At 34.2% G+C, this 18,167-nt stretch overlaps 1 protein-coding gene across 5 annotated transcripts in view; it reads left to right on the top strand.

Moving 5' to 3' along the window:
- Positions 1–233: 233 nt before the first annotated feature.
- The window catches only part of csmd3b (CUB and Sushi multiple domains 3b), a 1,026,877-nt gene continuing 1,008,943 nt past the window's right edge, over positions 234–18,167 (top strand). For all 5 annotated transcript variants that reach the window (XM_087296029.2, XM_087296028.2, XM_087296027.2 and 2 more), the window contains exon 1: positions 234–475. In XM_087296029.2, the coding sequence (XP_087152155.1) occupies positions 301–475 (175 nt within the window). In that variant the 5' untranslated portion in view covers positions 234–300. The remainder of the gene's footprint in view (positions 476–18,167) is intronic.

Below are 18,167 nucleotides of genomic sequence, written 5' to 3'. Positions count from 1 at the left end.
AACACAATTAAAAACCATCCATCTCCTGCACATTCGCAAATTATTGTTCAATCCATTACAAATGCATGTGGAAATGTTGTGTATGCGCAATTATGAAGCATGAGATCACACAGTGAGAAGCAGTGAATAGGAGTCGGTGTGCGAGATCACAGCTAGCGCACAGAGTTTGGCCCCTTTTGGCGAGATGGTTGAGTCCTCGTCAAGGTTGCTGTGGGATCCCAGCATCACCGTTCACTTCGAGCCACACCGCGATCCGCTCCGCTTCTGGCTGAGGGAGAGAACAGCTACCTTCATGTGAACATGCACATAGATGACACAGAGGGGCACAGCGTCAGATCAACGGGATTCCTGGCCGTTTTCAAGAGAGGATGTATTAGATGTGGTCCGGTGGACTCCCAAGCAAAGAAAATGGGGATTAAAACTGGAGTTACATTTTGGAATCTGATATTTTTTATGATGGTCACATGCGTGCGAGGTAAGTTATTCGGAGGTTTTTTTTTTCCTCGCTTTTTGTGCGTCTATATGTGTGGATGGAGACGAGCTTGGAGTGGATGTAGGGAGAGGAGAGCCAACCGTGCAGCAGAATGCTTGAGAATAGAAGCGCATTTACTCAATGCAGGCATTGAGCGAGGACTCAATAAATATTCTTGCAGTATGCTCGAGCGGATACGTGAGTTGCTTGTGGTCGTTAAATGATGGATCGCAAAGTAATAATATAAGGGCGTAGAGAGATTTCATCCGAGCTGTTTTAACAGCACTCGGGTGATTTCTAATAGCCACTATAGGGAAATGCTAATTACTGTACATCCTATACAGGGGATCTGAAATGAACGCGTGTTAATGTGAGCGCTTATTTTCGGGGAACGCAGCTCGATGGATTGGGGATGTAAAAAAAAAAATCCCGATTCCTTTTGGTGTGGTATCCGTACACACAACAAGATGCAGCATTAACTCATGCGATAGTCAATAAAGTCTGGATAGTGTAGGATATGCACCTTACACTTGCCAGTGAAGCATGATCTCCCTCAGCATCTCGCGATGGAATTGACGCGTCTGGACGCCTATTGATCAGCCTTGATTTGGGATTAACTGTTGCACGCGCGTCCATACAGGCACCATGATCCCAAACATCCCGTGGATTTATCCGGTGCGAGCTTTAAGCTCCGTGATGTGAAATGCATTGCGCGTTTTTGAAGAGAACTTTGTGCTGAGTGATCTATCTTATAGATTTGGTTTAAAAAAAAATAACAAAAACAAACAAAAAAAAAAAAACAGTGTAGTTTGATTGAATTGAGTGGGGTGGAGGCAAACCCCTGGGCAGCACTTCTGCCTGATGTATCTTGGTCATTACCACCTGCCTAGCATTTTAATTTGCATCAGGGCTGATTCATCTGATGCTAAACGGTTTATAGGAGCATCACCGACACCCCAAATTCAAATATAAGCATTTTCGGTCCTCGTTTTAGAAGTATCAACAGACACGCTATTAGTTTGGTTCATTTTGTGTGTTCTTGATTGGGCGCTTCAGCCTATCAAGTGTGTCGTCACGCGGAGTGAATGCTAAATAGGGCTTGATGTGTTTCCTAGTTGGAGAGATATGTACAAACAGCAGCACCGGTGTCTGTAAAGTGTGCGAGATGCAGTCTTGTTGGCTGATAACCCGTCGCGTGGTGGCAGTGTGACGAGATCCCGAGGATAATTAATGCGATCTAGACCTCACATCACTGCCTTACTGAAAGAGAGAGAGAGAGACAGAGAGAGAGAGTTTCAGTGACTCATTCTGACGTACTATTTTATGTACTTCAATAAATAAATACAATCTTGACATTACACCTTAAATCATAAATACGACATACATGATTGCAGAAATAAACCCTCAAACCAGCCTAAGATTGTTGGCTGGTCTATGGTGCTTTTCGGTGGTGTCACTGGACTTTCTTTGAAACCAGAAAACTAATTCACTCATCCATTCAGACTGGTGGGAAAAAATAATATTTTGCTTTCTGAAGCATTTTCCCTCTAGCAGATATATGCTTCGTGGTTTAAGATCAGCAGGCCTTGGGATAAAACTTAATTATGAACATTATTTCTACTGGTGCTGAATGAAAAACTCACTGTCCTGGAGGCTGGTTGCTCCACGGGAGCCCAGGTGGTTGGGTTTTATATAAACATGTTTCATTTCGACTGCCTGATATGGGGTATTCTATATATAGGGATGCAACTGGGATGTGAGGAAAGAAAAAATGTTGATTTTTATGTAGTGGAACAGATCTGTATTTGGTTATTAATACATTTATGTTGTTGAGATAATGTCTGAAATATGGAACATTGAGAGGCTTTGAGTTTAGTCAGTCTATAAATTGCAAACTCTGTTTACAGTTCACATCGCAACCAGTTTTTATTCATTATTAGCACGTCATTTTGCAACATATGGGTTGTTAAAAACCAATTTTATTAACCCTGTAATACTGTATATGGAAATGTACAAACATTTTGCCCTTCATGCAGTTTGTTTGAACAAACTTAGACTTTTGAAAATAAAATCAACCACAATTTTATGATGGTAAAAGTGCACATTGATGACCATTTCTGTAACCACAGTTTTAACTACCATGGTTAAACTACTGTATGGTTAGGATTACCAAAACATGGATGATTTTGATTACCTTGTTGTTGTTGTTTTTCCATTGGTTTCATTTGTGGTAAAATCATGGTTGGTTTTTGTAAAGATAGATTGATGCATGGATGGATGGATGAATAGATGGATGGGTGGAGGGATATACAGATGGACAGACAGATCAATGGATAAATGGATTTATAGATAGACAGACAGACAGAGAGATAGATAGATAGATAGATAGATAGATAGATAGATAGATAGATAGATAGATAGATAGATAGATAGATAGATAGATAGATAGATGGATGGATGGATGGATGGATGGATGGATGGATGGATGGATGGATGGATGGATGGATGGATGGATGGATGGATGGATGGATGGATGGATGGACGGATAGATGTTCAGATTAACAGACAACCAGAGGATGGATAGATGGATTTATGGATATATTGGTAGATGGATGGATGAAAGGATGGATATTCAGATAGATAGATAGATAGATAGATAGATAGATAGATAGATAGATAGATAGATAGATAGATAGATAGATAGATAGATAGATAGATAGATAGATAGATAGATAGATAGATAGATAGATAGATGATAGATAAACGGATGGACGGACGGAAGGACGGGTTGGTGGGTGGGTGAGTGAATGGATGGATGGATGGACAGATGGATGGATATGCAGATGGACAGACAGATTAATGGATAGATGAAATCATGAATATATTGTTGGATAGATGGATGGATGGATATTCAGATAGATAGATAGATAGATAGATAGATAGATAGATAGATAGATAGATGATAGATAGATAGATAGATAGATAGATAGATAGATAGATAGATAGATAGATAGATAGATAGATAGATAGATAGATAGATAGATAAACGGATGGACGGATGGACAGACGGACGGACGGACGGACGGGTTGGTGGGTGGGTGAGTGAATGGATGGATGGACAGATGGATGGATATGCAGATGGACAGACAGATTAATGGATAGATGAAATCATGAATATATTGTTGGATAGATGGATGGATGGATGGATATTCAGATAGATAGATAGATAGATAGATAGATAGATAGATAGATAGATAGATAGATAGATAGATAGATAGATAGATAGATAGATAGATAGATAAATAGATAGATAGATAGATAGATAGATAGATAGATAGATAGATAGATAGATAGATAGATAGATAGATAGATAGATAGATAGATAGATTCATTTATTAACATCAGATAAGTCTACTACATAATTTCAAAGTCTTGTTTATTAAGCAGTATCTAATCGCATAAAGCAGCAGGGTTGTTTATTTATTGAGGATGCTTAATAAATCAAAATGAGGCGAAAATCTAATACATTAATCAAAGGCTGCTTGTTTTTATTCAAACCCAATTTGCCTGGGTTTATTGACAGCTTCTTCAAATCTCACTCATTATGAATTATCCATCACAAACTGACCAGCAGCGAGAAGCCGGGAAATGTCCGGTCATGTGTTGCGTCCTGAGGGGACGGATTAATATCTGAAGGAGGCATCATGCTCAGGATCAGTGCCCTGTCTTACGAGTGTAAAATCCAGCATGTTACAGTTTGCCGCCGCGTAACACTGCCTCTTCTCTGGCTTTCCTGAAAGAGGCTTTTAATCTGCATGAGCAAAGCATGGCTGCTGAAGAGCCAGGTGCAGAGCGGGGTCATTAAAGCCCACAGATGTCTGCAGTCAAATAGATTTTAGCAGCTCTTCTGCAAAAAAAAAAAAAGCATGTTTAAGGTTGTTTGTGGATGATTCCTTGCGTGTGTGAAGTACATCGTGTTTCTCCAGTGCTTTCCATCCATTGATGAATTGCAAGGTTGGAATTGCGTCTCATGGGAAATTGAGGAGCCTCGATAAAATGGATTCAATTACATGGCTTCTGTTTATAGGTAGACATGCGAAATGGACGTATGAATAGCTCTTGTGAAGGGAACACATAAGATCCATCTCTTTTGCTGCAGACCATGCTGTTTCTGCTTGGATATGCATCACCTTTTCTCCCGCCCTGAGCAGAATCGATCGGTAGCTCTAGTGATCCTCTCGCAGTAACAAAGCTTTGCATGAACGCTCAGTGGATCACCTGTAGTTTTCCCTGGACAGCTCCTGATAATCCACGTTGCATTACTCGTGCGCAAATACTCACACCTACTTTGGTCTCTTGACGTGTACTTGACCACATCTGAAGTGTTAAGCAGCTTGTAGTACAAAGACACTGACAGATGGACTGTTCTGAAGGGATGATGTTTTAAATTAGTGGACGAGAGAGTTACTGGAGTATATTTGACATGTTGGCTTTCCTGAGGGTCTTTTTTGTGGTTATTTTAAAACAAGGATAAGCAATGTGCATTAATTAACTTTTGTGCATTAATGAACTAGTTCCTACGAATTGGTTCGAACTAGCCACTAAATAGACTAAACGTAAAATACTTACGTTTCCTTGTGAGATCAGGTTGGCAAAAACCCCTAAGCAAGTTAGCATTTTAGCAGTTCTAGTTCCCTAAGTCAATAGCTGCGTCCCAAATTGCATACTTATGCACTATTCTACGCCATTTTGTAGTATAAATAGTGTAAGTAGTGCGTTCACATTGAAAACTCTAAAAATGCTAAGTGCAATTTAATTACCCGGACGATGCACTCATTCAGCCGCTAAAATAAAGTTTGTTTGTTTGTTTGTTTGTATACTTTATTGTCCCTCAAGGGGGAATTTTCTGTAGACTCACCCAGCACTTCAGCAGGTTCTGACACAATTGACACTGGAATAAAAGAGTTCTTAAATCTGTTCCGTTTCCTGCGGAAAGTTCTGTATCTTCTTCTAGAAGGTAAAATTTATTTGTTATTATATATTTTTTTATTTATTAATTTTTTTGCTATGGTATAAAATACACTAGAACCTAAAAAATAGGTTAAAATCAGTATTAGAACAGCTGAAGCACATACTAGAGTCCATGTCACCAGCAGAGCAGCGCCATCAGAATGATGGACCATCACGCACTCAATGACCGCAGGTTTGCTTACGTAAGCGGAAGGGGCGGAGCTATCGGGCGCACATGTTGGATAACTTTATGTATTTTGGATTGTGAAGGCAAAATTCTCCTACGAGAGTGATTATAGCGCCACGCGATGGTGAATGAGATTATACTTACAGCAGGTATTATTTGATAATTTGGTAGTTTATTTCACTGATTTGGCAACCGTCAAATGTCATCAGGGAAACGGTTTGAATTTCCGCTTAGTAAAAAGACATTAGTGTTCCATTTGGGACGACACTACATACATGTACTATACTGTTGAGTGTGTTAGTGCATAAGTACATAGAGTGCATAGTGTATAGTGTGCCATTTGGGACGCAGCTCTAGTTTTTTTTTTTTTTTAATGGCATTTCTATTAATTTGCTTAAATAAGGTTCGTAATTACCACAAACTCATGATTCAAACTATTCAAATTATTCGTTTTATTCTACGACATAAAACACTTAATTAACATTACACTCTTGAATTTTTAAATCAGTTATGCTTTCTTAAAGGGACACCAAAACACATGTTTTGAGCTGTTGACAGTCATGTATGTGCCCCACGCTGCTATAAACACTATTAGGACACTTAAAAGTGAAAATGGGTTGCTTTTGCGTTATTTCAAGCAAATTCGTACTTCCGGTTTGAAACTTATTTTTTGAAGCTGCGTCACGACCATGAGATCTTAGTATGTATTCCAGTGCGTAGACTGGACGTCTGTACCTGGGAGTACCTTGTGATGTTTCTGAGTGTGTTGCATTCATTCATGAGTAAGACTTGGTTCAGACCAATCAGCACGCTCTATTGTGTATGCGCTGCAGCTTCATTAATATGCATGATAGCTTCGAAGACTGTTTTACCAGTTACAGTGTTCAGACAGCAGAGTGATGCCACGTTGTGTTGCCAAGCGGGAGAACAAGAATTGTTTGGAGGTACGGGTTATCAGTGTTGCTGTTATAATTTGCTCCAGTGAAGGTTTTGTTTTCAATTTACCTCTATGAGAGCGCAGCTGGACTCACGTGTGGATAATAGTGCACAAATACGTGTCTAAGGAACATTTTTTTACCCGGGAGCTTTTCTCATCTGGAAATGGTGAAATCCGGATTTGCTGTTTGTCTCCTTTTAATAAAGACGGTAAAGGTCCATATTAATACCTCAAGGGTACATATTAGTACCTAAAAAGTACAAAAGTGTTCCTGTGACAATTTTTAGGTACTAATGTATACTTTTAAGGTACCAATATGGACCCTGTAAATACAAATGTGCACCTTTTAAAAAAGTACCACCCCAGTGACAGCTCGCGTACCTTTATTTCTGACAGTGTGGCGTAGTGCGTTTCTGTCACAAAAATGGCAGCCGCACCACTGTGTGACGTCACATGAAACCTCTGGATATTAAATTGTGTACTACTTGAATTATTTTATGTGTAATTGTTTTATGTGTAATATTATTAGTTTTGGTTAATATTATTTTCAATACTTGATATATGACTTAATAGTATTAGTTACCACTGATTCTTTTAAGTGTAATATCTTATATAATAGTTTGTATACTTATGTATTGTGGCTGTTTCCTTTTATAGATTGGTTGGATTTATGTGACTTATTTCACTTACTTAATTTATTTATTTTGTCTTGTGGTTCTGTGTTTCTGTGTTTTGTGTGTTATGGCAGTCATTACATAATCAATTTCCTGCGGGATCAATAAAGTTTTTCTAAGTCTAAGTGTTAGACTGATCTCAGGACTTTATCAGTCTTTCTCAGGTAAAATGTATGTTGAATCTACTTTTATTTCCCACCTTGCCATTTGCGTGGACTGTGTTAATTTAGCACTTTTTAATGTTTACAAGCACATATACCCAACCCTAATAATTATGTGTACAGGGAAATAACCTGAAATCCCTGGCGCTCGCTTGCACGGCAGTAAAACAGCATTTCACGCTGCTCCATTAGGACTGACAGATTTAGATTCAAGTTGGTCACAGAACTCCCTATAGTGAATAATGCATGGCATTGTCAGTCAGCGTTAATGTTGCTATCTGTGCCAAGCCAACCTATAGGCATTATTTACCATATGTTGCATTTTGAACACTTTAAAGGGCAATAATAAGTTTGGACATACTGTCATAGCTGTCAACATTTTTATTGGGATTGTCCCGCTATCATCCCATTCCATATTTTCCCAAATTTCTCCCATATTTTCAAAATAGTCCTCTCTGCAGCCTGTAGTTCAGATGCCACTATGTCATGCACATTGAGGTGTGTATGTGCAATGTGACGTACTGCATGTGTTAAAAACCGAGCATGTGCACAAGATACGCAAATAACCCAGTTGCATTGTTTTTTTTTTTTTTTTATTTCCCGTTGTGGCCGACGTGTGTTTAGGTACGTGTGTTTCACGCTGCTCTATTAAGACTGACAGATTCAGATTTAAGTCGGTCACAGAATTCCCTATAGTGAATTATGCATGTCATTGTCAGTCAGAGTTAATGTTGCTATCTGTGCAAAGCCAACCTATAGGCATTATTTACCATATGTTGCATTTTGAACAGTTTAAAGAGCAAGAATAAGTTTGGACATACTGTCATGGCTGTCAACATTTGGTTCCACTTTATATTAAGTGGCCTTAACTAATATGTACTTACACAAGAATTAATAGTTTGTTACAATGTACTTATTGTGTAAATACATGTATTTACTGTGCACATGCTTGATTAAATACATGTATGTAATTACATCTGTAATTAACTTTTGTAATTACATTTGTAAATACACTGTTAACCCTTACACCTTAACCCACCCTTAAACCTACCCAAACCTGTCCATAACCTAACCTCTATCCCAACTCAAAAGAGTTATAAACACAGTAAGTACATTGTATTTATTTTTTTATGTAAGTGCATAGAAGTTAAGGACACTTAATATAAAGTGGGATCCAACATTTTTCTTGGGATTGTCCCGCTATCATACCATTCACGTATTTTCCCAAATTTCTCCTATATTTTCCAAATAGTCCTCTCTGCAGCCTGTAGTTCAGATGCCACTGTGTCATGCACATTGAGGTGTGTATGTGCAATGTGACGTACTGCATGTGTTAAAAACCGAGCATGTGCACAAGATACGCAAATAACACAGTTGCATTTATTATTTTTTTCCCGTTGTGGCCGACGTGTGTTCAGGGACGGCGCGTGCATATGTGAGCTAGTCGGCTACCTTGAGCAACAGAATAGTGAGCGAACCCCCTGATCTTCACTTTCATCAGCAAACCGGTCACTTTCTTTTTTAATTTTGTGTTGAGGATGGCGTTATTGCCATTTGCCTATAGCGCCAGTTCAACTGTGTGTGTGTTTAATATGCAAAGAAATTTGGATAAGACCAAGGAAAGTGATTTATTTTAAATATTTAATGCGTGAAAAAAAAACGCAAATAACTTTTGTAAAGTGTCTGCGTCATGTTGCTTATCAGAATCCTTGCTTGTAAAATACAGCCACTACAGACTCTTTGTGTGTGTGTGTGTGTAATCTAACATGGAAATCATTTTTGTTGGTTATTGGCATTGATTGTTTTAAAATTTAAATGGCACTTAAATGCCTGTGTTTTAATTTCTGTAATAAATACGACGTTTCGCACTCTATAACATCAGAAAGGTCTGACCCTTCCTATCTGAACATGCAGCTCAACTCCTTGTTCAAGCTCTTGTTTTCTCCAGACTGGACTATTTCAACTCTCTACTAGCCGGGCTTCCAGCTAACTCTATCAAACTTCTTCAGCTGCTCCAGAACGCAGCAGCACGAGTGGTCTTTAATGAACCTAAAAGAGCACATATCAGTCCGCTGATCATCCGTTTGCACTGGCTGCCAGTTGCTGCTTGCATCAAATTCAAAGCTCTGATGTTTGCTTACAAAGCGACTTCTGGCTTTGCTTCTTATTATCTGCTCTCACTTCTGCAGATCTATGTGTCTATGGAAGAAATCTTTTTCCCGAACTCTCGCATTCAATCTGCCCAGTTGGTGGAATGAACTCCTGAACTGCATCAGAACGGCAGAGTCACTCGCTGTCTTCAAGAAACGACTAAAAACTCAACTATTTAGTCTCCACTTTCCTTCCTAATCTGCAATTGCCTCTCTGGCTCCACCGCTAACTGTACTACAAAAAAAAAAATAAATAAATAAATAAATTACAAAATAATTACTAATGTTTTGCTTCTTACACTTTACATACCTGAAACTTGCCTACAGCACTTATTAATTGTTGCTCTTATAGTTGTGTAAATTGCTTCCTAGTCCTCATTTGTAAGTCGCTTTGGATAAAAGCATCTGCTAAATGACTAAATGTAAATGTTTCGTGATTAATCATGGTTAATTGCAAAAAAAAGTGTGATTAATTACATTATTTTTTTAATCATTTGACAGCCCTAATATGTTTACATTCCAATGTTGACATGCTGCAACAATTTATTTGTTTATTCATTTAAGCCACCAACAAAATCCTCCCAGTCACTAGAGGCCAGCAGGGGGCACTAACAACTTCATCACAGTATGATCTATATGGTTTACCACCTACCCTAGCTAACAATTGAGCGTCGGGGAGGAGAATAACAAAAGGCTCTGTCCACAAACTAGATGATGTTTGGAGTGCCGTCACACAATGGTGGGCTTCATGAGTGATGGCTGTGCCGCGACCTCATTACTTTTAAAGGGCTTTCAGTGTGTGAAGTACTTCACAAGTACACACCGCGCAGTGATTTTGACAATGATTTTATTTTGACCCAGAAGAACTGATTTTCTTTAACAGAGGCTATTAAACGCAGTCTCTCTCTTAGTGAGGACCGAATCAATTTCGGTAAGCTGATCCAGTCCAAAAAATAAAAAAGGCTAAATAAATAAATGAAGCGCTGTTGCGGCAGATGCAGGCATATTGAAGCATTTTTTGTGACCTCAGAGGAGTGAAAGGCTTCCAGGCTGACAGCTGTGTTGCAAACATGGTCTGATTGGAGCCCTGTGTCTGTCAGAAAGGCTCAGGTGCAGAGGCGTGGAGCTGTCTGTTTTTCAGCTCATTCGCAGCACTACCTGTTGTGACAGAGTTGCTCAGTCCATACACACCTATAAACATTCACAAACACATTTACAAACTGCTCCTGCAGCCGCAGTGTCAAAAGAGAGAGAGAAAGAGAGAGAAAAGCTGTGTTTGTTTTCATCATGCTGGAGTACATCTGTACTGCTGCAGTATTCAGAAGCTGCTGTGAGACTGAAGGAGCGCTGTTTTCAATGCTGGAAAGTATCTTTTTTTTTTTTACCCTGCATTATTTTTCAATGGGGAAGTGTGTTAGTTTTTGTGATTGTTTTAGAACTTCCAATTCAGTTGCCTATGGGAGAAATTACACATTGATTTATTTATTTGTTTATGTATGTATTTATTGATTTAAATTAAATTAAATTAAATTAAATTAAATTAAATTAAATTAAATTAAATTAAATTAAATTAAATTAAATTAAATTAAATTAAATTATTTTATTTTATTTTATTTTATTTTATTTTACACGCTGTAAAAATATGCATAAATTAGCAGTTTTCCATATTTTGTGATTAGTGTTAATTTTTATCTTGTTTATTTTTTAAAAGTATGATGTTTAATTTCATTTGTAATTTTTTGGTTTGTAATTTTATTTTATTTTATTTTATTTTAGTTTAGTTTAGTTTTTATTGCATGCTGTAAAAATAACCATAAAATAGCAGGTTTTACGTATTTTGTCATCCACGTTTGTTTTTCTCCTGATTACTTTTTGAAAAAATTACAAAGATTTAATTTAATTTAATTTAATTTAATTTAATTTTATTTTATTTTATTTTATTTTATTTTATTTTATTTTATTTTATTTTATTTTATTTTATTTTATTTTATTTTATTTTATTTTATTTTATTTTATTTAATTGTTGTCATTTTTTTGCAATTTGTTATTTTGTACTGTGCAGTGAGATGTTAAACTGAAATCCTGACTCTCTGTGGATGTTATAAATCCCAGGATGAGGAGATTCTCCCCTATGTGTAAAGCACTTGGAGTGTCTAGAAAAGTGCTATATAAATGTAAGGAATTATTATTATTATTATTCACAATTATTTCATGGAAAGTTAGGATGCAATATTAAAATATAATGTTTTAGGAAAGGAAACGTTTTGTGAAATGAAACTGTTTATAGGTCAATGTTTTTTTTTCTGAGAAAAATAATGGCTTTTATTTATTTTTTTTATTATTTTAATGTATTATTTTTAATTTATTGGGATGATTTACGGAAGCCAGCCTGGATGTCATTTAGTATGAGTGAATACCAAAAAACTTTACAGTTTAGGAAATTATTAGAGCAAGAATCATTTGATGACAGTGCAGTACCCAAGTTATTAATGCAACCTAAATATAGCAATTTTATATTTTTATACACCTACTTTTACATTGCCACTATTTTTCAAACTCCTAGTGTATATCTATTTGTCCATTTTTAATCTGTTAAACTATGATTCAGTACAGTGTGCCATTCATTTATACATTTGATTATGTTGTATTTCTGTTTCATGAAAGCAGAACAGCTTCATCCATAATTTGACAATTAATTGAATTTAATTTGTTTATTTATTATGGTTTCTATATACATTTTGACCATAAAACAAGTGAAATGTTTTATCTTTACTGAAGTAAAGTTTATCTTTACTTAATTAAAATTTTCTTTAGTAAAATTTTGCACTGTCACCTCACAGTAAGAAGGTTGCTAGTTTGAGTCCCGGCTGAACCAGTTTGCGTTTCTGTGTGGAGTTTGCATGTTCTCCCCGTGTTAACATTCGTATTTTCTGGGTGCTCCAGTTTCCCCCACAGTCTAAAAACATTCGCTATAGGAGTGTATGAGTGTGTCCCAGTACTTGGTTGTGGCTGGAAAGGACGCAGTGTAAAACATACGCTGGAATAGTTGGTGGTTCATTCCACTGTGGTGATCTCTGAAATACAGATTAAGAAAAGGAAAATGAAGGAATGAAGTTTTCTGTATTTTACCTTGTGTTATATGTGTCATCCGCTGCAAATACCAAAACAAGATTGCTCCTCTAAATAATATTGCATTAAAATAACTTCAAACGTCAACTTGAATCTCCTATGCCTTAAAAAATGATGCTGAAACATGGTTAACCTCTGTTCATCAGGTAAAATAAAAGCACTTTAACATGACTTATTGATCATATCATTTTTTCAGGGCACTTTCTATATTCAAAAGCATTGAAGGAGACTGTGATGTACTGTAATTAGATCCAGTGTGTCCATATTTATGCCTGTGCTATTTTTACCAAAAGACTGGCAAATTTCCTAGACATGTTGGACCTAAACCTCTGCCCTCATCAGAATGTCTATGACCAAAGTACAGCGCCAGGCTTTTATAGGTCAGCTTCTGTGAATGAAGAAATGACATCAAAGCCCGTCCTGAAGCGCCAGAGGGAAGTCGCCGTCCCTCAATGACAGCCAATGGCGCAGATTCAGAGGAGGCGGTATATAAGTTTGACCCTTTGCCTTGTCAAAATCCCACAACAGGTCGAGTTCACTGTTCTGCTTTTGAGACTTTCTGGCTCATTATTCTCAGAGCTGGGCGATTTTACAAAAATAGCATATCATGATATACAGTAAGTTATCTAAAATCACAGTATATCATAGTACACGGTTAAAAAAAAGCTTGGTTCCACACAATTCCTTCATGTCATCCCAACATAAATTGTTTAAGTTAAATTAATTGTTTTTACAAATTTATGAACATATGAAGTTGCCCCCCAAAAAGGTAAGAATTTAGTTTTTTAGGTCATTTTTAGTTTGAAAAAGCTGCATTATGCTGTATTTAAGATCAATTAATAATTTATATTGGCACTTTATTAAGTACCTGTTAATAAACATTCAAATTCATTAATATTAGTGTTGTATATTTCATTAATACTCATCCATTCATTGTCGTTTCAGCTTTGTCCCTTTATTCATCAGGGGTCGCCCCAGCGGAATGAACCGCCAACTTATCCAGCATATGTTTTACACTGCGTATGCCCTTACCGCTTGAACCCTGTACTGGGAAACACCCATACACACTATTTCACACACACTCGTACACTACGGCCAATTTTATTCAAATAGCTCATGTGTTTGTACTGTGGGGGAAACCGGAGCACACAGCAAACAACACACTGACATGCACTCTGGTCCAGCTGGGACTTGAACCTGCGACTTTCTTGCAGTGAGGCGACAGTGCCCCCTTTTTTGTATTTCTCAATACTAATAAAAAATTGCTCTGAAGTTGTAAGTTAATTAGAAAAATCATCACATATAAATAAGTAGATTTTATTAATATTTATAATAACAGTGATAAAAATAATAATCCTAATAATAATGAATAGTCCTTACCACTGTAAAAAAAATCCATAAATTTGCATTTTCCATATATAAAAAAATATAGATTTTATTTTATTTTATTATTATTATTTATTTTTTATTTATTTATTTTTATTTATTTCAAATTAAATTCAATGAAATTTTATTTTTTTTATATTACACGCTGTAAAATATACATAAATTAGCAGTTTTCCATATACCAGTATTTCCATAATGTTTATTTTTATCTTGTTTATTTTTTAAAAGTATAATGTTTAATTTAATTTAATTTAATTTTATTTGTAATTTTTTTATTGTAATTTCATTTTATTTAATTTTATTTAAATTACATTTTATTTTATTTTATTTTACACGCTGTAAAATATCCATAAATTAGCAGTTTTCTATATTTTGTGATTCATGTTTATTTTTATCTTGTTTATTTTTTAAAAGTATAATGTTTAATTTAATTTAATTACTATTTTATTTTATTTTATTTTATTTTATTTTATTTTATTTTATTTTATTACACACTGTAAAAATATATATTTTTGTTCTGTTTACATTATAAAAGTATACAGATATTTAATTTAATTGTTGTCATTTTTTGTAGTTTGTTATTTTATTTTATTACACGCTGTAATAATCTCCATAAATTAGCAGTTTTCCATATTTTGTGATCCACGTTTATTTTTTCCTGTTTACTTTTTAAACGTATACAGATATTTAATTTAATTAAAATTGTGTCATTGTAGTTGTTTTATTTTTTTATTTTATTTTATTTCATTTCATTTCATTTTATTTTATATTATTTTATTTTATTTTATTTCATTTTATTTCATATCATTTCATTTCATTTCATTTCATTTCATTTGATTTCATTTTATTTTATTTTATTTTATTTTATTTTATTTTATTTTATTTTATTTTATTTTATTTTATTTTATTTCATTTTATTTCATTTCATTTCATTTCATTTCATTTCATTTCATTTTATTTTATATTATTTTATTTTATTTTATTGGCTCGCTGGCTCCTATTTAGGTTTTTGCTTGTGATATCACAGACTTATTTCTCTATATATTATTTCGTATACATGATATTATTTCAAACAAATAAAATGTCAGTTATAAAGTCTCTTTATTAAACTGCAGATTCGAATTTTCAACATCAAAAGTCGACAAAGCAGAGATCAACATCCATAAGGCAATTCCTCACCGTAAATAAATACAAAACACTTGTGAATTACAAAATACAGAAGCTGTTCATTAACAGGTATTGTTTTTTTTTTTTACAGTGAAGAAACGTAAGAACAAATATACAACATTAAAGAAATGTCATCGTTCTGTTAAATATCACTCAGTAAATATTTAAAAGAACACAAAGAATTCACAGAGGCCTAATAATTCTGGCTAGAACTGTACATCATCATATTTCACAGCTCCACTGATATGCGTTCAGTACAGTCAGTGATATATTTTCAACCTCATTGTTTCGCAAAGGGAGGCTTGTTTTGCGGTCGCCATTCGTGGTGTTCAAGTGGAAAAATAGCTGTTGGAGAAATCTGGGTTTCCTCGAATCGGAGCCGCCTCATGCCGAGCATCTCTGCCAATTTCCTCAAAGCTCATTTACTCTTTTCTCCCTCCAGTTCCCCTCGCATATGTTGTTTCCCTTTCATAGACAGCAGATATAAATAATAGCTGTTTTCAGATTTGGTTGGAGGGTTATTTTCGGTAATGAAGAAAGAATGACACGGATACCTAGAGGACTCATCTGGACAGAAACCTGGATGGATTCTGACCCTTTGATTTTCATTCCTTGGATTTCTGGCACCACCACAAATAAACCCTGCCATATTTTAATATTAGATGATTCCATAAATTAATAACAGCCCATTTTTTTCCAGAATTGGGAGCGCTGTAATATTAATATCATAAATTACTTGTGACTATATGACATAGAGTAAACTGAAGCAAGGATGTTTAAAATACTAGATGCCTCAAGCTAAGCTGTATTTCTTAGAAGTGTGCTGTCTAATTTAATAAAGCATAAAGAGATTTTAGCTTCTTTATTTTTAAAGTTTGAGCTTGTGAAAAAGTCCCAACACAATAACCTATTTAAATCAGTTTGTTATGTAATGATTTTCTACTCTTTTATGGTTGAAATGTTGCTGAATCACGATGGTTCTTTAAGTTACATAATGCTAAGTCTAATTTAATGTAACTTTAGATTTTTATACTTTGCCTCTATCTGTTAAACTTGTAGATTTGACCTATTTGTCCATTTTTCCAAGGTACATTTAGTATGGTCTCTTATTAATTGATGCATTTTAATAAGCGCAGAGTATGTGTATTTTTGGAATATATAAATACATGACTATTTAATTTTATTAGCTTAAACATATTAGAACAATTTTATCTTCCCTTTTAAGTGTATATAGTTATTTAATTGAATTGAATAAATTAAAATACAATTTTATTTTATTTTATTTTATTTTATTTTATTTTATTTTATTTTATTTTATTTTATTTTATTTTATTTTATTTTATTTTATTTTATTTTATTTTATTTTATTTTATTTTATTTGCCCACTGGCTCACATTTAGATTTTATCTTTTTCTACTTCGTCACAGCTGAAATGTTGCTGGATCACGATGAGTCTTTTAGTTAGATAACACACATTTTAAGCATTGCCTCTATCTCTCAAACTGCTAGATTTGACATATTTGTTTGTTTTTGATCTGTTAATGTATAAATATTTTTATTTCGATCTCTTATTCATTGATGCATTTTAGCTTAAACATATAAGAAGCATTTTATCTTATCTTTTAAATGTATATAAATATGCATTTAATATAATATAATTTAATTTAATTTTGTATATATTTTTTATTTATTTAATTTTATTTTATTTTATCTGCTCGCTGACAAACATTTAGATTTTAGCTTTGTCCATTAACTGTTGTCAAAATGTTCCTCCACAGTAACTTATTTTATTTTACTTTATTTATTTATTTATTTATTTTTTTATTTTTTTATTTATTTATTTATTTATTTATTTTTTTATTTTATTTATTTATTTAATTATTTTTACATAAAATGTTTTATTTTATTAGCTTAAACATATAACATTTTCCCTTTCATAAGTGTACAGATATTTAATTTATTTATTTATTTATTATTTTTTTTTTACTCATTGGCTTTCATTTACATTTGAGCTTTTTCTGCTCACTGTTATGAAAATGGTTCTCCACAATAACCTATTTATTTATTTATTCATTCATTCATTTATTATTTTTATTTATGTTTTTATTTTTTACAATTTTTTTTAATTTATTAGATCAAACAAAACAATATTAAGTATATGGACATTCAGTTAATTTGTTTTTATTTTTTTTATATTATTTGATCCTTTAACATATGGGAAGCATGTACATCATCTAAATTACATTATTATATTATTTGATGAATTCATTAATGATTAATTTTAACTGAAAACAAAATACTTTAAATTATGTGTGCATTAAATATGGGTTCCATATAACTTTTTTACATTTTAATATTAGTGCTTTTGTGGAATTTACTGCACTTAACCTGCCTTTTCTTTAATGTGTTTTATCCAATGCAAATAAAAAAGGTGCCTGCTTTAAATAATTTCCACTTACATTGCATGAAATTGACTTGAAATATCAAGTTAAGGTAAATGCCCCAAGCTAGCTGTAATTCTTAGAAGTATATCTTATAACTTCTAATTGAATAAAGCTTTTTAGTTTTTAGCTCCTCCACCGATTGTCGTGAAATTGGACCACCAGAATAACCTATTTAAACCAGTGTGTTATGTAATGATTTTCTACTCTGTTCCGGCTCAAATGTCTCTGAATCACGACGGCCCCCCTTAAGTTCATCAGATAACACAATCTCAGAGCACAATCTAATTAAAATGGCAAACATTTTAAATTAGCGCGCTCTATTTTGGGAGCGTGTCCACGCAGTTTGAGATATGCAAAATGCAACTTCATCAGTTTTACCTGTCTCAAAGTCACCTTGAGAGCTTTTTCCTCCAGTCCAGCAAGATTTAAAGCGAAATTTTTGAGTTACGG

This window comes from Danio rerio, chromosome 19 (genome assembly GCF_052040795.2).
Source record: "Danio rerio strain M-AB ecotype USA chromosome 19, GRCz13ab, whole genome shotgun sequence".
In the NCBI taxonomy this organism is placed as follows: Eukaryota; Metazoa; Chordata; class Actinopteri; order Cypriniformes; family Danionidae; genus Danio; species Danio rerio.
This window is presented reverse-complemented; position numbering and strand designations above follow the sequence as displayed.